The following is a 19651-nucleotide window of genomic DNA, read 5'->3' as shown; positions in this document are numbered from 1 at the left end:
GGGGGGAATAATTTCTGTGAAAGACAAAAAGGAAGAGAAAGTAGGATTAGGCCAGGATAGCCTAGACCACAATGCAGATTGGACAAAATCTTGACCAACCCAACGGGGAGCCATGGAGCAAAGATTATTCATCGGAGGAGTCTCAGAGTGGACCAAACTGCTGGGCCCTAGTACCCATACTGTGCTCAGTCACTGGCTGGGAGCTGCCCACAAAATGTGGCCTTGGCTTTTTTTTGAGACAAAGTCTCACTCTTGTCCCCCAAGATGGAGTGCAATGGCACAATCTCGGCTCACTGCAACCTCCACCTCCCAGGTTCAAGTGATTCTCTTGCCTAAGCCTCCTGAGTAGCTGGGATTACAGGCGCATGCCACCATGCCTGGCTAATTTTTGTATTTTTAGTAGAGGTTGAGTTTCACTATGTTGGCCAGGCTGGTCTTAAACTCCTGACCTCAGGTGATCCACCCACCTCGGCCTCCCAAAGTGCTGGGATTACAGGCGTGAGCCACCGTGCCCAGCCGGCCTTGGCTTAAAAGCTGAGGGAGATGCTGAAAACACTGTATTGTAGGATGTCAGCTAACTATGGTCCTTGCAGCTAAATGGCAAGTTCTTTCTTGAAGTGCATTTGAATAGCACATGTCCAGTTTCCTTTATACCTTTCCTTTAGTATGCTTTAAGGATAGGTCTGGAGAAAATACTTTTCTGAGGACATACCTCATTTGGGTGCTTCCGGTGGAATTCCTTTATTTGCTTGAGTCTGTTATAGAATTCAGCAAACTCATTGGGTCCTGAAATGGCATTGAGCTCCTCCTTTCGTAATCTGCAATTTCAGGAAAATTTCAAAGAAGATAGAGCACAAAGTCAGTCCTCTAACCATGGCTCCTCAGAAGCACTAACTCCTGGATTAGCTGTGACTGTCACTTACCCATCCTTATCATCATACAAATCCCTCAGGTTCCCACTGACCTCCATATACCTCTGAAAGGCAAATACAAAACCATCAGAATGATGCAATTTGCACAACTGTAGAACTAAGCAAACAACAAGGGTTCTCCAGTCAAAGCCCAGGGCAACCTCAAGAGACATGGATATGAGATAGTCTTAACAGTTCTGTGCTTCCTAGTACCTTTAACAGCCCTGATTCCTGGTTAGTTTTTTAATAGCCCTTTAACAGCCTTGATTCCTGGTTAGTTTTTTAAGCAGGTCGATTGGAAGATTACCTAAATGATACATTTAAAGGGTGGCTCCTATCTTTACATACCACCGATGCCTAACTTTCCCTGTAACAGACTCACCCTCTTTGGCTAAACACTAGTTCCCACCTAACATCCTCAAAGATAAAGATGATATTCACTATTTCAAAACGCTTGACCGAGGAGTAGGCAGGCTAAATAAACATTACATAAGCTTCCTTTGTAGTCAAAGTATACTAATTCAGGATGGTACAGGTACATAGTCCCTCCTCCAAAACTTTTGGGACCAGATTTGTTTCAGAATTTGGAATGTTTAAGTTCAGAAGAGGTATCATATATTATGTAACATCCCTAGTGGAATCTGGAGCACACAGTTCTGCAGTAAACCTCATACCTTATTTACCAAGTGGGATAAATTAAAGACCATAAAAAGCCTATCATAGGTTTGGGCCAGGTTTTACTGTCAAGTGAGATCAGGTCAGATTTTGACACCAAATAATCACCCAAGGGGAAAAAAAGAAAATCCTTGGTTTTCAGAGTATTTTGGGGCTGAGGGCTTGTAATCTGATAATCTCCTGCAAATCAGAAGGTCCAAGTAGGTCTTTTATTCCTTTTTAAACAGGTTTCAAACATACACAAGAGTAAGGAACGTAGTAAAATGAACCTCCATTTACTCATCACCCAGTTTAAAAATTTAAATAGCATCTTGTTTTTCTTTTAATAAACTGAACTATTACCAGACAAATGCAGTTTAGTAGTCCAAAACGCTTTAAAGCAGTATCCTGGGAGAAAAACACAAACATACGGGGTGTGTGCGTGTGTGTGTGTGTGTGTGTATATATATATATATATATATATTTTTTTTTTTTTTTTAATTTAAGGGAAGGATTGTAGCTATGCACCTGAGTCATGGACTCCTCATAACTATTGTTTGCACATCCAAGGGATACAGGATGCTGTAAGAATGGGCACGCGTAAGCCGGCCGCGGTGGCTCACGCCTGAAATCTCAGCACTTTGGGAGGCCGAGGTAGGTGGATCACGAGGTCAGGAGTTCGAGACCAGCCTGACCAACATGGTGAAACTCTGTCTCTACTAAAAATACAAAAATTAGCTGAGCGTGGTGGCGAGCGCCTGTAGTCCCAACTACTCCGGAAGCTGAGGCAGGAGAATCGCTTGAACCCGGGAGGCGGAGGTTGCAGTGAGCCGAGACCGCGCCACTGCACTCCAGCCTAGGCAACAGAGCGAGACTCCGTCCAAAAGGAAAAAAAAAAAAAAGGGGCACCTTTCCGATTAATGAAGAATGCCCAAGAGTTCCCCATTCAGAGAACTGAGGAAGCACCCTCACGTTCGGCAGCCTGTGGACATCTGTCCAGGCAGAGAGCCCGCGACTGGCCAATCCGGTTACCTTTGGCCAGGACTCATGCTGAGACACCGCACTTCACTTCCCCTCTCTTTTCCCGCCCTCGCCAACATAAAGAGAGGCAGACAGCTGGGCACTCACATCTTGCATGGCCCGAGTGCGGTGATCAGAATTGATCTGGTCCCGGAGCTGAAAAAACAAACGGTGACACAAACGCCGTTAGTTTGCGTTCTGGAGCAGAAAAGGCCGCCCGAGGGCGGAGCTTACCCGCTCAGCTTTTACCAGCTGAGGCAGAAAGGCCTCTGGGGCTCTGGACCCCGGGAGGAGGTTACCAAGACCGGAGCTCGGAGAGGGAGCCCGGAGGAAGGCAGGGGGCGGAGCGCGAGGAGGTTCTGAGGGCCAAAGCAAGCTCTCAGAGGTCAAACACGAGATAGAGGCTCGTGCCCCTGCCGCAGCCTCTGCTCAGGCCCCACTCACCGTGGACTTCTTGGTGAGCATCTCTTTAGCCATGACGTCCATGAGCCGTTCCTTCTCCTCATGATAGCGCCGCTGCTGCTCCAGTATTGTCTCCATCTTCCCTTAGTCGCGGCCTCTCAATTCAGACCACCAACACGGCCGGAAGCAACTCCTGCCGCCCAGCGCGCCTGAGTCCCCACGTTGCGCATCAGGCTGCACCAAAGTTCCGCGAGTGCCGGAAGTGCCCCGGGACTTAAGAAAACATGAGCACCACAAGGAAGGCCAGTCCATGTTATGGAGATGGCAACAGTGCCACCTGCTGGTGGGAGGTGTGGTGGAGCGATGCCGAGAGGTTCGCAGATGCCTCCAGGGGGCATAGGAAAACCCAAGAACCTGAGGTTCAGAGGACGGCTTCCTGTGGCTTGCTGAGGCCGGCTTGGCGGGCAGGTATCCTGTGTGGACTGCGCGAGCAGTTGGAGTGCGGAAGGGAGTTGGGAAACCGGAACTTGAGGACGCAGCTTTCAGCATAAATTATGAGAACGTTTTCTCTTTCTCTGGACCTCAGCGTCTTTCTCAGTAAAATGGGAATAGTGGGGTTTTCCTGGTGGTGTTTTTAAAGAAATTCACATGTGAGGCCGGGCGCGGTAGCTCACGCCTGTAATCCCAACACTTTGGGAGGCCGAGGCGGGCGGATCACTTGAGGTCAGAGGTTCGAGACGACCAGGCTGGCCAACATGGTGAAACCCCGTCTCTACTAAAAACAAACAAACAAACAAACAAACAAACAAACAAACAAACAAAAATTAGCCGGGCGTGATGGCAGGCGCCTGTAGTCCAAGCTACTCCGGAGGCTGAGGCAGGAGAATCGCTTGAACCCGGGAAGCAGAGGTTGCCGTGAGCTGAGATCGTGCCACTGCACTCCAGCCTGGGCGACAGAATGAGACTCAGTCTCAAAAAAAAAAAAAAAAGAAATTCACGTGTAGAAACGACTTGTCTATCGGCAGGGAATATGTTAAATAAAATACTGTGCATCCAACGAGATCAGGAGATCGAGACCATCCTGTCTAACACGGTGAAACCCCGTCTCTACTAAAACTGCAAAAAATTAGCCGGGCATGGTGGCGCGCGCCTGTAGTCATAGCTACTCGGGAGGCTGAGGCAGGAGAATGGCATGAACCCAGGAGGTGGAGCTTGCAGTGAGCTGAGATCATGCCACTGCATTCCAGCTTGGGCGACAGAGAGAGACTCCATCTCAAAAAAAAGTAAAAGTAAAATAAAATAAAATACTGTGCATCCAAGCAGTGGAAGACCAGCTGTGAAATGACATACAGCCTTAAAAAAAAATTCTGTCTATATATCTTCACTTGTAGGTAGAGAAATGCAAACATGTCCATGTGTTCATATGTTCACAGCGGCATTATTCATAATAGACAAAAACTGGATGCAGCCCAAGAGTCCATTAACTGGCAAATGGATAAAGTGTGGTATATCTATACAGTACAATGGAACATTATTCTGCAATAAATGAATACTACAATGATGAACCATGAAAGCATCATGCTAAGTGAAAGAAGCTAGACAGAAAAACAACAGTGTATGTCCAGATAAAACGTCCAGAACGGTGTTAAAAGAAAAACACTGGTGCTTGCTATGGCAGCACATATACTAAAATTGGAACCATACAGAGAAGATTAGCATGGCCCCTGCAAAAAGAAAAAAAAAAAAAAACACCGGTTATTACAGCTTGGTCTTTGCCTTATTTGAACACGGTTTGCATAGTTTGCCATGTTTGATTGGCCAAAACTCGGTGATTGGCAAAGAGTAGGCTATGGTCTGTTTACAACTCCATTTAGGTTATATTTCATGATGTACAGAGAAACCTTTAGGCTAAATTTAAAATATGTAAGTAAGGAGGCAGCTTTAGGCTACAATTGAGTTAACAAAGGCAAATCTATGGAGGCAGAAATATGAGTGGTTGCTTGTGACCGCAGGTGAGATTGGAAGTGATTACAAATGCGCACAAGGAATCCATTTTGGATGGATAGAAATGTTCTAAAATTGGATTGTGGTGATAGTTGCATAACTCTATTTATTTTATTAAAATTAATTGCTTTGTACTGTTAAAAATGGGTGAATTTTATGGTATATAAATTACACTTTAATAAAACTGTTAAAAACTCTGTGTGAACTCATATGGAGAGATGGCCACACAAACTGAAAAAAGCTAGATGCACAAGTGTGTATAAAAATAGATGTGCAAAGAGATTATTTCTGTAAGGATATCCAAGTAACAGTAAACAGTGGTTGTTCCTGAGCAGACAGCCTTGGAGATCTGATATGGGAGATTTTTCTTTGTATACACCCCAAGCACAGCATAAAAAGTTATTCTTAAACATACTTTTTCAATTTAAAAATTAATTTAAAACTGAAAATACGTATGTGCACATTTATGTTTAACAAAAAAGAATGAGGAGGACATAATGCATCACATTGTTAGTAATTTACCTATTGTTCACTTTTTTCTTTTTTTTCTTTTTTGATAGGGTCTCTCTCTGTTGCCCCAGGCTGGAGTGCAGTGGTGTAATCATGGCTCACTGCAGCCTCCACCCTTGTGGCCCCCACAGGTGGGTGCCACCACCCTGGTTAATTTTTTATTTTTTTCCCACGCAACAAAAGCCACATTTAAAGTTTTGTTTTGGGAGTCTCGCTCTGTCGCCAGGCTGGAGTGCAGTGGCGCGATCTCAGCTCACGGCAACCTCCACCTCCTGTGTTCAAGTGATTCTCCTGCCTCAGCCTCCTGAGTAGCTGGGATTACAGGTGCCTGCCACCACACCTGGCTAATTTTTGTATTTTTAGTAGAGATGGGCTTTCACTATGTTGGCCAGGCTGGTCCTGAACTCCTGACCTCTGGGTTATCTGCCTGCCTTGGCCTCCCAAAATGCTGGGATTACAGGTGTGAGCCACCGCACACCAAAAAACTGCGAGGTTTTTTGTTTTTTTTGAGACAGGGTCTTTCTGTGTCATCCAAGCTGGAGTGCAGTGGCACAATCTTGGCTCACTGCAACCTCTACCTCCTGGGTTCAAGCAATTCTGCCTCAGTCTCCCTAGTAGCTGGGATTACAGGTGTGTGGCACCATGCCCAGCTAATTTTTGTATTTTTAGCAGAGATGGGGTTTTGCTATGTTGGCCAGGCTGGTCTTGAACTCCTGCCCTCAGGGTGATCCGCCCACCTTGGCCTCCCAAAATGCTGGAATTACAGGCATGAGCTACCACACCAGGCCAAGGTTTTTCTTTTTTTTTTTTGAGACAGGGTCTTGCCAAGCTGGAGTGCAGTGGCACGATCTTGGCTCACTGCAGCCTCAACCTCCTGGGCTAAAGCTATCCTCCCACTTCAGCCTCCTGAGTAGCTGGGACTATAGATGTGCGCCACTATACCCTGCTAATTTTTGTATTTTTTGTAGAGATGGGGTTTTTTGCCGTGTTGCCCAGGCTGGTCTCAAACTCCTGGACTCAAGCGATCTTCCTGCCTTGGCCTCCCAAAATGCTGGGATTATAGGCATGAGCCACCAGACCCGCTGTAATTTTTAAAAAATTTTTACTAGAGATGAGGTCTCATGGTGGTGCCCAGGCTTGTCTGCAACTCCTGAGCTCAAGCAATCCTCCTGCCTTGGCCTCCCAAAGTGCTGGGATTATAGGCGTGAGCCACTGCACCCAGCCCAATTTTTCTACAGTAAACATGCATTACTTTTTGTTTTTAAAAGTTTGAAAGCAGGCTGGGTGCAGTGGCTCACGCCTGTAATCCCAGCACTTTGGGAGGCCAAGCTGGGAATTTCGCTTAAAGCCAGGAGTTCTAGAACAGTCTGGGCAACATAGCAAGACCTCATCTCTACAAAAAATAAGAAAATTAGCTGGGCTTGCTGGCACTTGCCTGTACTCCCAGCTACCTGGGAGGCTGAGGCAGGAGGATCACTTGAGCCCAGGGGTTCGAGGTTACAGTGAGCTATAATCATGCCACTGTACTTCAAGCCTGGGTGATACCCTGTCTCAAAAAAGAAAAAAAAAGTTTGAAAAAAACGGAGGCTGGGCATGGTGGCTCATGCCTGTAATCCCAGCACTTTGGGAGGCCGAGGCGGCAGATCACGAGGTCAAGAGATCAAGACCATCCTGGCCAACATGGTGAAACCCGTCTCTACTAAAAATACAACAAAATTAGCTGGGCATGGTGGCGCACACCTGTAGTCCCAGCTACTTGAGAGGCTGAGGCAGGAGAATCACTTGAACCCGGCAGGTGGAGGTTGTAGTGAGCCGAGATGGCGCCACTGCACTCCAGCCTGGCGATAGAGTGAGACTCTGTCTCAATAAATAAATAAATATAAAATGGAAATAATGACCTGTGTTTTGCCCACTCATGAGGGTGTTATGGGGATCTTATTTGTATATCAGAAATTTAAGCAGGACTACCAAGCTTAGGGAAAGGACCCAGTCACAACTCATCTGGGGCTTTTCCTGGGACATTAGGAAAGAGGTAAAGTAGAAATCTCCATTCAGGGAGTGGGGAGACTCAGCAAATGTTTTTTGTTTTGTTTTGTTTTTGGGGGGGTATAAACTTGGAGAGCTACTGTATTTCTTGACTACGAGATGCCATCAAATGTAAAACTCAGTATTATTTTATGCTTTACTAAGGAAGAGAGAAAAAATTGTCAATTAAACAATGACACACCTTTGATTATATGTCTGGGTTTCTTTTTTTTTTAAGACGGAGTTTTGCTCTTGTCCCCCAGGCTGGACTGCAGTGGTGCTATCTCGGCTCACTGCAACTTCCATCTCCGGATTCAAGTAATTCTCCTGCCTCAACCTCCGGAGTAGCTGGGATTACAGGTGCCTGCCACCATGCCCAGTTAATTTTTGTATTTTTAGTAGAGGCGAGGCTTCACCATGTTGTCCAGGCTGGTCTCAAACTCCTGACCTCAGGTGATCCACCCGCCTCGGCCTCCCAAAGTGCTGGGATGACAGGCGTGAGCCACTGCGCCTGGCCTTGATTATATGTCTGGGTTTCTAAGATGTTAAGTCTGAAAAAGGTTTGTATTGAAATAAATCAAACAATTTTGTAGCTGCACATCTCTCACTTCCTGTTAGGTGGGTGGACCGCCTTACCACCACCATCCTCCAGTCACTGTGTCTCAAACCTGATGCCTTCCTGCCCCTAAATGTTTCTTCATCCCCACTCCAGGCAGCAAGTCTTGCCTTTTCCACTCGAGCTGCTACCTGCTGCAAGATGTCTCACCCGGACCACTACACTAGCCTCCGAACCAGCCTGCTCATCTTACCCCTCCACTCCATTATTCATGCTGCAGCCAGCATGATCTTTCTACAACTCTGCTCATCACAGGCCCCTGCTTAAACAGTTCCATAGGCTGCATTTCCTGCAGGGTGAGGTCTGTGCAACTTGGCATTTGGCTTTTTAGGACCTGGGCTCTGCCTGCCATTTTACTCTCCTGGCACTTCCTCCAAATGGAATTACTTGCTACTTCCCCAAAGCACCGTATGTTCTCAGGCCTCCAGGCCTTTGCGCCAGTTGTTTTCTATGCTTGGACTGCTCTTCCTCAACAAGTATTTACTGAACACATAGTAAGTGCCGGGAGCTGAGAACGAGCGGGGAGCAAGGCAGGCAGGATCTCAGTCCTTACTTAGGCTGGTGGGAGAGAGAAACAAATAAAACCGTAAGCATATATGGTAATTATTAATTATAAACACACGTGGTAGGCATTCGTAAAAGTTCGTTGAAAATGTCGGGGAGGGAACTTAAGAGGGCGGGTCAATAGTTGCAGCAAACCACCGTGCACACGTATACCTATGTAACAAATCTACACGTTCTGCACACGTATCCTGGAACTTAAAGTAAAATTAAAAAAAAAAAAAAGAAAGAAAATGTCAACCATGGCTTCAGAAAGCGGTTAAAGTCCAGGATCTACCAGTGACTACCTATGTGACTTGGGGCAGCTGACTGCAGGCGTCTCCACCTCTGTGTAATGGAAGTAATAATGCCCGCCCACAGGACGGGAGGAATTAATACGAGATACATACAATCTCGCGGTTTCCGCCGGGCCGGAGGGGCTCTCCCACTCCAGGGCGCCGAGGGTCCGCTTGCCCAGGGCCGGGCCCCGCTGCAGGCAGCTGTGGGCGCCACTGTATGCGCATACCTGCCCCGACAGCCGGACGGTCGGCCGAGCCCAGACCGCGGCAGCCAGGGTCAGGGACAAGGGACGTCGGACGCCGGGCGGGCAAAGGGAGCGTCGCCCCGCCCATCTCCCCACTTTGGGGGACAGCCCCCCTCGCTCATTCCCGCCTCCACCCTTGACTTGAATCACTGTTGGCGGGGGGTGGGACGGGGGACGGGGCGTGACCCATTCATGCCGGGAATCGGATCCAGATGTTCCCGCGGCGTGTGCAGCTGCATCCTTGCCTTTTTTGGCAAAAAACGTGCGGCCGCGAGAGGATCCTGGGCCGCCCTTGCTAATCCTTGGGAAGAGGGGGAAGGGGGCTAAGAGGGTCTGGGCCCAGACTGGGGATCGGAACCAGGTCCTTGCTCTGCGGGCTTTGGGCAGGGCTGTTGGCGGAGGAGACTATTCGTACCAGCCAATTAAGGAACCCCACCGCCACCCTGGCTTTCATCTGGAACCTCCCCCAAACCCCTCCCTTCCCTACATGAGGGAAAAAGCCCTCTGCCAGCAGGGAGGCAGGCCGAGCTCCAGAGGGACAGTAGCTGTGGCGGGGATCCCCTTCATGGGGAGAGACTTCCCACCCCATGGCCCGGCCCCCCTCCACCCCACCCTGCAAGGATGAGGTCTAGCAGAGATTCTGAGCCTCCCAGTCTGCAAAAACCCTTCCTTCCCCATTATACCCTGAACACACACACACACACACACACACACACACACACACACACACACATGCGGAGGCCCCTGCTTCCTCACACCGCTTTATTGCAGAATCTGGAAGGGGGTTGAGCCAATCTCACCCCTCTGCCCATCTATGGGCAAAATGGAGCTGAAATAAAATGAGAAGACACTCGGTGGCGACTGGCTGGGCAGCACCCTGTACCCTAGGGCCCCTAATCAGTGGGCTCCTGATCTGCTACCCCCACAGCCTCAACCCCGGGGATGGGGTGGGGCAGGTCAAGCCTGAGAACAGTCCACTTTTGAGGACTTCCCAGGCACCCATAGCAGACCTGAAACCTATAAAGAGAAGTCTAGATTTAAGGGGGCCTAAGTCCCAGAGTCCAGGTTTGGAGGGCTCGGGTCTAGAGCCCTGATTTGGGGAGAGGACTCAGTCTGGGAACCCAGACTGCAGGGGAGAGGGTGAATTCTGGAGTCCAGCTGTGGGGAGGGGGCTTGACTCATGGAGGCTCTGTAAGAGCCCAGGTTTGGGGGCCTGGGTCAGGGAGTACCAGTTTGGGGATGCTGGAGTGGGGAGACAATCCTGGAGCCCAGAAGGAGACCCATTTTTTTTGGCGGGGGGAGCTGAGTCCCAGAGGTGGTTTAGAAAAGGAGCCACAGTCCTGGGCCCGTGGTATGGGAAAGCCTGGGTCCAGGAGCCCTGGCTCAGGGCCCTGCCTGGCTACAGCCCTGGCAGAGCACTTGGTCTCCATCCGGTACGAAGCCTTGGCCCACCAGGGAGGTAGAGCAGCGGGCGCAGGAGAAGCAGTTGTGGTGCCAGTGTCGGTCTTCAAAGGACACATACTTGCCTCCACCGAGTCCTGGAGGGAGGCTGGAAGTTAGCTCTGCAGATGTGGGGATGGTCCGGCCCTCAACCTCACCCAATACCACATCCCACTCCCTTGCCTGCACCCTACCCACTCCGTTCTTTGACCCTTGTCCCACCTACGATGGGGCGCTTGCAGCTGCTGCACTTAGGTGCAAAGAGTTCTCCAAAACAGGCCACACAGTAGGGATCTTCATCCCGGGAGGTGAACTGCTGCCCTGCCAGGGGCGTCTGGCATCCGGTACAGACCAGACATTCTCGATGCCACGGCTGATCACGGTATGTCACTCCACCCTGTGTCAGCGTCTGTGGGGGCAGCATCCATTAGTAGGTATGAGTGGGGATTCCCACCCCACAACAGGCCTCACTCACCCCCACCTGGCTGGCCCAGCCCCCACCTTGCTGCAGCGGGCGCAGCGAGGAGCAAACTTGTTCTCATAGCAGGGCACGCAGTAGTGAGCACCCTTGTCGGGCACAAAAGAACGGGAGCCCAGTGGCTGTTCACAGCCACTGCACAGGAAGCAGTGCTCATGCCATGTCTGGCCTCCGTACTCCAGCTTCCGGGACCCTGTGGGGAACAGGGGTCCCATTTAGAGGTTGTGTCCCATGCTCCTGAGGGCCACCCTCTGTAACTTCCCCAGGAGTCTCCACTCCTCTCTCAGCGTGAGCAGGGTGGTGTCCGTGCACATGCAGCAAGAACCCCCCTGCCCTATGTATATTACACATGCTAACCTCTCCCCAGACACCGGACATGATGACCCAGCTAGACACGAGCGTTTTGGCCTATGTTAAGCCCCCATATGTCCCAGAGATGACAATTTCAGCACACATCAACCCTCCATGTAACAGTCATGAAGTCTCACTAAGAGCTAAGCCCTCATATAACAGATGTGATGATTTTAGCACTCACACGGGACCTCACATGTACCAGGCAAGTAAGTATCTGCCCACACAAAGTTCTAATGCCCTGGGCATGACAGGTTCAGTACATGCTAAGCCCTCGCATCTCCTCGGCACACCATTCTCCGTAGGTGCTGAGTCCCAGCATTTCTATTAGGCATGCAGGTCCCCACACATGTTAAGCCCTCTGTTTATCTGCTTCTGCATACACTAAGACCCAATGCAACAAGCATGACAGTCTCAGCACACCTCTAGTTCCTACCTGTACTAAACATGCAGATATTCACACATGCTAAGCCCCCAAGTATGTATCACATGTGTCAATCTGCCTGTACATAGTAGCCCCCAGAAGTATACCAGGAAAACAGATCCCGTATATACTAAATTTCCAGAAACATGCTGTGTATGCAGGTCTTTACACAGACCAAGTCTCCATGTATCAGACAGACAACATGCAAAGACCCTACGCAGATGCCAGTTCTCACACAAGATGAGCCCCTGAAGACATACCAGGCATGACAGTTTCCCCACAGGCGGAGCACTGCGAGGAAAACGCACTGCAGTAGCAGTCATTGCAGAGCAGCTCACTGTCCTGGCAGGTGAAGGGTTCATCGGCTAGTGAGCGCTGGCAGCGGCAGCAGCGGAAGCAGCCCTCATGGAAATGGCGGTCTTCATAGAACAGCTCCTGTGGGGAACACAGCAGGGGCACTGCCACCCAGGCCTCATGGATCCATCCTTTGCCCCCTTCCACTGGTCACCACCCACCTCCTACCTGGCCTGGCCCTCTCCTTACCCTCGAGTCATGCCCGATAAGCTGCTGGCACTCAGCACAGGTGTTGGCAAAGGTATTGTCATAGCAGGGCACACAGTAGGGGCCGCTGTCTGTCTGGATGTACTTGCGTCCATACAGGGACTCGCTGCATTTTGCACAGTCAAATGACTCGCTCATGGTGGCAAGGGGAGAGAACCCTGTTAGGAGCACAAGGCGGAACTGGGGTCACACAGAGAGGCTGTGGCTTGGCTCCTGGCAAAGAGGCCTCTGCATTCAGAACACAGCAAGAGACCTGGCATAGGAAATGCCAGTTCAGAGTAGGTGGGGATGGGGAAGGGGTGCTTCCGGGAAACCAGGAATCCCACATGTTTCTTTCTGTATTTAACTGGGGGTAGGAAGAGGTCAGAAAAAAAAACCAGGAAGCAGAAGTTGTTTTCTTATCTAGGCCCTAGCAGATCTAGGGGGAGGGGGCTTTTCCTGGGTCAGTGACTCATTTCCTGTCCCAGCCAGCGTCTAGCCTCCACTGTCCCGACTGTCCCCAGCGTGGGAGAAGCAGGGGCAGGGAGCCACCCCACTCTACTCCTTATGAGCAGTACTCCCACCCTCTCCTGACTCCCAGGAAGGGACTTTAGGAATATGGATAAAGGAACCCTTAACCAGAGCTCTGGAGTACGGAACTTAGAGACGGGAATGGGCTGTGCCTGGCCCCTCCTGATCCAGAAAACAGTGGAATGCTAGAGAGGTGCTGGACTAATGAATGGTGGAAGAGGCCAGTGTGAGAGGTTGGGCCTTCCCTCCCGGGGAATCAGCCAAGCAATGGGAACTTCAGAGGCTCAGCTTAGGTTCAAGCAGGAAGGAAATCCTGCAAGCTGGACACAGCCAGGCTTCCCTAGCGAGACCCTCTGCCCTCATCCCCCCACCCCCGCTGTGTCTCTGGTCACACCAGCTTGGACAGCCTTGGCCTGTAACATCTGCAGCAGCTGTGGCGGCACAGATGGCCAGATGTCAGGTTTTGCCAGCAATGGGGAGAAAAAAGGAAAATGAAGTGTCGGGGGAGGCAGAGGGGAACTGGAGACAGACTGGGAGTGCAGTGTGCCCCCTGCCACCTCCTGCTAGCATCTGGCAAAACCCCAGGATCTTTCCATCCCCTGGGGTCATGATTTCCCTCCTACTGCCTCTGGGAGAGAAGGTCTCTCCCACCTTTTCCGATTTCTCAGGGTTTGGGACTAGGGAGCTGAAAGGAGAGAGAGCAAGAGCCAGTGAAGACATTTTCTCCCCAATCAGGCCCCATCTTGGGTGGGGAGTAGGACAAGGGGGAGCCCTGAGAGCTGCTGCTGGAGACACCCAGCCCCCCGACCAAACCTCAGACACTTTCCATTTTCTCAGGAACAAAGCATGTTTGTGGGATGAGGTCATCCACACAGCTGCCTCTGGAACAGGAGCCTAGGGAGTGGAGCGGTAGGGAAGTGGGGTTCCCAGACCTTTCTGCGGCCCCGGATTCCAGTCTCTAGCCCCAAAGTCAGAGCTCCCACCCCTGCTCTCCTCCATCATGAAGCCTGCTCTCTAAGGGCTGGGATCCTGGGGTAGTGGAGAGGAACCACCAGGACCCATAGGAAGGAGATGTTCTCACAGCTGTGGATGAGTCCGGGGAAGTTACAGGGACACACAAAGGAATCCACCAACCCACTCTCCCACAAGGCCCCAGTGCTGGCAGTCGCCAGGGCCCGCCCTGGCTCAAGCTGAAGGAAAAGTCCTCCTTTTCTCATCCACCCCCAGTGCGAAATTCTTGACAACAAGCGCTGCTCTGGCTTGAAGTTCAGACTCCAGGCACCAGCAGATGCCCCCAGCTTGGAGGCCTGACTCTCCATACATCAAGCCTCTGCGCAATGGGAGAACAGCCAGCTTGCGCTCCAGGCCAGGGCATGAGGCCACCAGGGGCCAGGGTCTTTAGAGCTGGAACTCCTGGGCTGGGGGCTATGGTGTAGGGTAGAGAAGATACTCCTCTTTCTCAGCCCCCTTCCTGCCACTCAGGCCCAGGTTTCCTCTGGCCCAACATCTGAGGATTGCCTGGGCTGTCAGCCATGGGGCAGCAGGGGGCCACACAGGTGGAATGCGTCCACAGGGGGTGCCTGGGCCTCTTCCTTCCTTCTTGGCTTGGCCCACTGCGGCTGCCACCTTCTCAGGCCCAGGCTAGACTTGGGTCCACCCCCTGAGAGACAGTCAGCACTCCGAAACCAGGGCAACCCAAATAGGGTATGGGCATGGCTTCTATTTCCTTCCCAGAATCCCCCAATGCCCTAGTCTATCCAGCTGGGCTCTGGTGAGGACAGAGTAAAGGGCACCAACAAGGCCCACCTGTCTCTGCCCATACCCCTCTCCCTGCCCTTTTCCTTGGCAAGGCTGGGGACTGAGGGGACTGAAGGGAGCCAGCCTTGTATTCCTTCCTGACCGGCAGTGGGGCGGGGTTTGGGGGAGACTGCTCCTCTACAGATGGCTCACAACCCTGCACTTCCAACAATCTCCCCTCACAAGGCACCTCCCAGTGAACCTCCTGGAGCTCAGAATGACTGCGTAACTGGCTATGGTGTATGGAGCAGCTCAAGCTGTAAGGTTTGAATCCTGGCTCCTGCACTTACTGGCTGGGTGATCTTGGGCAAATCCCTAAGCCTGTTTTCCCATCTAATTAAATGAGATACTACCACTTCCTCCCTCCTAAGGTTGTTGTCAGGCTTAAATGTGATGATACTTGTAAAGCACCTGGCAGATAATAAATACTCAGAAAATGGTAGCTATTAGTATTTTAGTATTAGCGCCCTCACTCATACTGGGGCCAGATAGCAGTTTCACAGGCAGGTCTGGGTCAAGCAGCTGGACTGGAATTTTTTTTTTTTTTTTTGAGACGGAGTCTCGCTCTGTCGTCCAGGCTGGAGTGCAGTGGCGCAATCTCGGCTCACTGCAACCTCCACCTCCCGGGTTCAAGTGATTCTCCTCCCTCAGCCTCCCGAGTAGCTGGGACTACAGGCACCTGCTACCACGCCCGGCTAATTTTTTGTATTTTTAGTAGAGACGGGGTTTCACTGTGTTAGTCAGGATGGTCTCGAACTCCTGACCTCATGATCTCCCTGCCTCAGCCTCCCAAAGTGCTGGGATTACAGGCATGAACCACCACACCCTGCCTGGACTGGAATTTTTAAATAGAGATGGGGTCTCAATATGCTGTGCAGGCTGGTCTCAAACTCCTGGGCTCAAGCTATCCTCTTGCCTTGGGTTCCCAAAGTGCTGGGATTACAGGCATGAGCCACAGTGCCAGCCCAGTTTTTTTTTTTTTTTTTTTTTTTTGAGACAGGGTCTCACTCTGTCACCCAGACTGGAGCGCAGTTAACTCCATCTCGGCTCACTGCAATCTCCACCTCCCAGGTTCAAGCGATTCTTCTGCCTCAGCCTCCCAAGTAGCTGGGATTACAGGAGGGCACCACCATGCCCAGCTAATTTTTGTATTTTTAGTAGAGATGGAGAGTTTCGCCATGTTGGCCAAGCTGGTGTCCGCTCAGCCTTTTTGTTTTTTTTTGTTTTGAGTTGGGGTCTCACTCTGTTGCCAGGGCTGGAGTGCAGTGGTACGATCATGGCTCACGGCAGCCTCAAACTTCTGTGCTCGGCCAGGTGAGGTGGCTCACACCTGTAATCCCAGCACTTTGGGAGGTTAAGGCCGGTGGATCACCTGAGGTCAGGAGTTCAAGACCAGCCTGGCCAACATGGTGAAAACCCATCTCTACTAAAAATACAAAAATTAACTAGGCATGGTGGCGGGCGCCTGTAATCCCAGCTACTCAGGAGGCTGAGGGAGGAGAATTGCTTGAACCGAGGAGGTGAAGGTTGCAGTGAGCCAAGATCATGTCATTACACTCCAGCCTGGGCTACAACAGCAAAACTCTGTCTCAAAACAAAACAAAACAACAACAAAAAAAACAACTCTGGGCTCAAGCAAGCCACCTGCCTCAGCCTCCTGAGTAGATGGGACTACAGCCACGTGTCACCATGCCCAGCTAGGTTTTTCTATTTTTTGTAGAGATGGGGTTCTCACTATGTTGCCCAGGGTGGTCTTGAACTCCTGGCCTCAAGTGATCCTCTGGCCTCAGCCTTCCAAAGTGCTGGGGTTACAGGCGTGAGCCACTGTGCCCAGCCTGGTCTGAAATTTGACCTGGACATTCTCAGCATAGGCCCAGGGAGAGAATAGGGGGCCCCAGGCCCATGGGGCTTGCTGAGGACACCAGTGGGGAAAGTGGTCGCTTCAGTCCGGTCAGCCTGACTCTAGTAAGCTTAACTCTTGAGATCTCTCATGCAGGTCCACGGATGTAGACACCTGCATGCTGCTTTGCCACTCACAAAGTCCATGCCCACCACAATCTCATCAGATCTCACAAAAGGCAGGCAGGACAGAGTATCATCCCCATTTTACAGCTGAGCACAAGGAGGCCAGGAATAGAGCAGGTTCATGCCCAAGGTCCCGATCAGGACCCAGGTCCCCTGCCTCCCAGCCCAGAGCTCTTCCCTCTCCCTAAAAATGCTGCCCTGGTGATGAAGGGGATGGTGACATGGGGGTGGTCAGCTTTTAAGGGCAGGGGAACAGGAGATGCACCAGAGCCTGGCTCTTCTCCTCAGCTGCTAGCCCTGTGATTGGAAGACACCCAGAAGCCTTTCCAATGCCCCATGCCAACCATTCAATCCTTCTGCCCCCACCCCCAACATGCCTACTGTCCAGGAGGACCCTGGCCAGGTCCCACAGCTGTGAGTCAGGATCAGAACAGACCCCTCCCCCACCTTCTAGAAGCTGACAGGAGACTTAAGGTGAGAAATCCAACTCCCTGAACCCTCACCCTCTGCTACCGGGCACCAACCCCAAGCTCTGCTCTCCCCCATGTGGCCTGGAAGTCAGAGAACTTTAGGGAAGGGGGTTGGGGAGCAAGATCCCGCAGCTGCTCTGGGGACATGAGAGGAACAGTTCATTCACCCTGGGTCCCCCAGGGCTGAGGCAGCCCGTCCAAGATTTGAGTTTAAAAATAAGTTGGGGCTGTCTTGGTGGCTGTGTGTGTGCATGGGGCTCTTCTTGATCTCGAACTTACTGTCTCAGGGCCTCTGCCTCATGGGGGATCGGTAGGCTCAGAGTTTGTTTCCCCACAGCCTCACCTCCCAATGGCTGCGGCCCGGGTAAGTCAGGGGCTGTCCTGGAAGCTGTCAGCCCACCTAGGTCTCTCTGCCCCCATTTAGTCTCAGTTTCTGGTGTCTGTCTCTGCTTCACTCAGCATCTCTGTGTCTGGGCACACTTCAGTCTCTGTCTTTAGGTTTTGGACGGCTCTGTATCTTGACTGGCTGTCCCCCAGGGGGCCCATGCCTCTGTGGATCTCAAGTCTTGGTCTCTTCTTGTCTACATGGCTGAATGTCTCAATCCCCACCACCTCCCTTTCTCTGTCTCTGCATCCAAGTCTCTTTCGCCACCTCTGCACGCCTGAATGTCTCTGTCTCTAGTCTCTGAGCGTCTCTGCAGGCCTCAGAGAGCAGATTCAGCATAAGGCCAATGACGCCCAAGCCTCAGGGCACCTCCAAGGCCCGGGGAAGGGCCCTAGGGAATGTGATCGCTGGGGTCCCACGTATGCTTTTTCTGAAAATGCTCCACAAAGCCTAGGACGGCCCCCATGCCTCGGCTCTGTCCACCGGTAACTCTGTACGCCCGGTGTGTCCTTGTTTCAGTGGTCTCGGTAGCCTCCTGTGCCTCGAGTCCCTGCCTGTCTCGGTCTCTCGCTCCACCGGGCTTTCCGAGAACCTCAGTTTCTCCAGCGCTTCTGGTCGGTCGGTCTGTCTGTTTCTCTCCGGCTTTTCTATTTCAAACTTAGCCCCCTCCCCCGCCCAACTCTCGCTGCCGCCCCCGCCCCCGCCCCGCCCGACAGCCCGGAGGGGTCCAGTCCCGGCGGGCGCTCTCCCGGGCTCGGCGTGCCCCGGGCACCCGTGGCCAGAGCCCGGCGGGTACAGGGGACCGGGGCCGCGGCTGGCCTCAGCCCTCCGCGGGTCCCTTCGCTCCCCGGCCTGGGCGCGGGGGTGGACCGCCAGGGCTGGGAGCCGGGGTCGGCGGGGCGCTCACCTCGAAGCGGGCGGCGGGAGCGGGGAGCGCGCGGCGCAGGCGGGGCCGGGAACCGGGCGCCGCGTCCCTCGGCGGCTCCTACCTGCGGGCCGGGCCAAGCGGGGGCCGAGCGAGCTGCCGCCGAGGCTGCCGACTGCAGACGGACCGTGTGGGCGAGTGGGAGCGCGGCCCCAACCCCTCCCCGAGGAAGTGAGCGCGGGCCCGCCCCGCCCGGACCCCGCCCCCGGCCCCCCAGCCCGCCGCGGGGGCCAGACCCCGCCCCCACCTCCCTTTCGGCCGCCAGTCGGCCCGGCCCCCTCCTCCCGCCCGGCCTAACCTGGCTTTCCTAACCTTCAAGCGGCCGGGACCCCGCCCCTGTCCCCTCCCCGCAGCCTCTGCTCTCCTCCCCTCCCACCCCCCATCCCCAGCTGCCAGAGGGAGACTGCTGTATTCCATCTCAGGCCGGCGACACGAGACCCCGCAGACCATGGTCCACTGGGGGAGTCCTCTGGCCTCCTCGGATCCCCCCACCCCTTCACCTTACCCCAGGGGTGACACTCAGCCCGGCCTTAATCCAGCCTGGAGGAGGACGTTTTGACTCTGCTGTCATGAGCCTGTCAGCGGGCACCAAGGTGTTCCCTGAAAACATGGGACGAAGAGAGGACCCCTCCCCACCATAGGGCCTTGACCTCCAAAGGGTTTTATTCCACAACTTTGAGTAGCAAAAACAGGGGTAACCACCTCCCCACTTCCAGCAGCCTCCTGACACTGAGAAGTCCTGCCTTGCCTGGGTTTCCACAGAGCCCAGGAATAGTTTTGACCTTTGAGGCCCAGGGGAGACCCTAATCCTCGGCCCCATGATCTTTGGGCTTCTAGGGTGGGGTGTGAGGAGTGTGAGAGGATGGGGCACCGCAGGGGTGGTGGAGGAGAGGGGAGGAGACCTCTGTGGTGTCTGAGCCTCTGGCTTCCTCCGTGTGTCCGTGAGGGAGGACTGGCGCCTGCTAGGGACACGAGGCCCCTCCAGGTCCTTAAGGCCACCCCCCCTGGGATCCTCAGGCTTGTCACTAGAAATAAATAGCCTCGGTCTGGAAGGGGTGG

General features: G+C 52.6%; 2 protein-coding genes and 1 pseudogene across 5 annotated transcripts in view; 1 reads left to right on the top strand and 2 right to left on the bottom strand.

The window, feature by feature from the left end:
* SF3A3 (splicing factor 3a subunit 3) overlaps positions 1-3757 on the bottom strand; it is a 32083-nt gene extending 28326 nt beyond the window's left edge. The window contains exons 1-4 of the mRNA XM_019015723.3: positions 3030-3757; positions 2694-2741; positions 924-976; positions 713-818 (exon numbers count right to left, since the gene is read on the bottom strand). Of these exons, the coding sequence (XP_018871268.1) occupies positions 713-818; positions 924-976; positions 2694-2741; positions 3030-3125 (303 nt within the window). The 5' untranslated portion in view covers positions 3126-3757. The remainder of the gene's footprint in view (positions 1-712; positions 819-923; positions 977-2693; positions 2742-3029) is intronic.
* An 892-nt stretch (positions 3758-4649) lies between these two features.
* Positions 4650-4747, top strand: LOC115932203 (uncharacterized; annotated as a pseudogene).
* Positions 4748-9974: 5227 nt separating this feature from the next.
* On the bottom strand, positions 9975-18780 carry FHL3 (four and a half LIM domains 3). Of its 4 annotated transcripts, none has more exons than XM_031004498.3 (6): positions 18657-18780; positions 12463-12638; positions 12180-12354; positions 11168-11337; positions 10889-11075; positions 9975-10764 (listed from the first exon to the last, which is right to left on the bottom strand). In XM_031004498.3, the coding sequence occupies exons 2-6, from the start codon at positions 12616-12618 to the stop codon at positions 10610-10612; spliced, it is 843 nt and encodes a 280-aa protein (XP_030860358.1). In that variant the 5' UTR covers positions 12619-12638; positions 18657-18780; the 3' UTR covers positions 9975-10609. The 4 variants fall into 4 exon arrangements, with proteins under 4 accessions (XP_030860358.1, XP_030860354.1, XP_055213632.1 ...); XM_031004494.3 differs by having other exon boundaries at positions 18575-18776; XM_055357657.2 differs by lacking the exon at positions 18657-18780 and adding an exon at positions 17626-18323.
* Positions 18781-19651: the final 871 nt, after the last annotated feature.

This window comes from Gorilla gorilla, chromosome 1 (assembly GCF_029281585.2).
Source record: "Gorilla gorilla gorilla isolate KB3781 chromosome 1, NHGRI_mGorGor1-v2.1_pri, whole genome shotgun sequence".
NCBI lineage: Eukaryota > Metazoa > Chordata > Mammalia > Primates > Hominidae > Gorilla > Gorilla gorilla.
Note: the sequence above shows the minus strand (reverse complement) of the source record. Positions and strands in the feature narration are given on the sequence as shown.

What these genes read in the sequence shown, in the direction of transcription:
- FHL3 (XM_031004498.3), bottom strand. Translation starts at nt 12,618, where the DNA reads ATGAGCGAGTCATTTGACTGTGCAAAATGCAGCGAGTCCCTGTATGGA. An exon ending in TTATCGGGCATGACTCGAGG is followed by an intron (nt 12,355 to 12,462) that starts GTAAGGAGAGGG and finishes TGTTCCCCACAG; the next exon opens with GAGCTGTTCTATGAAGACCG. An exon ending in TGGGGAAACTGTCATGCCTG is followed by an intron (nt 11,338 to 12,179) that starts GTATGTCTTCAG and finishes TGTTCCCCACAG; the next exon opens with GGTCCCGGAAGCTGGAGTAC.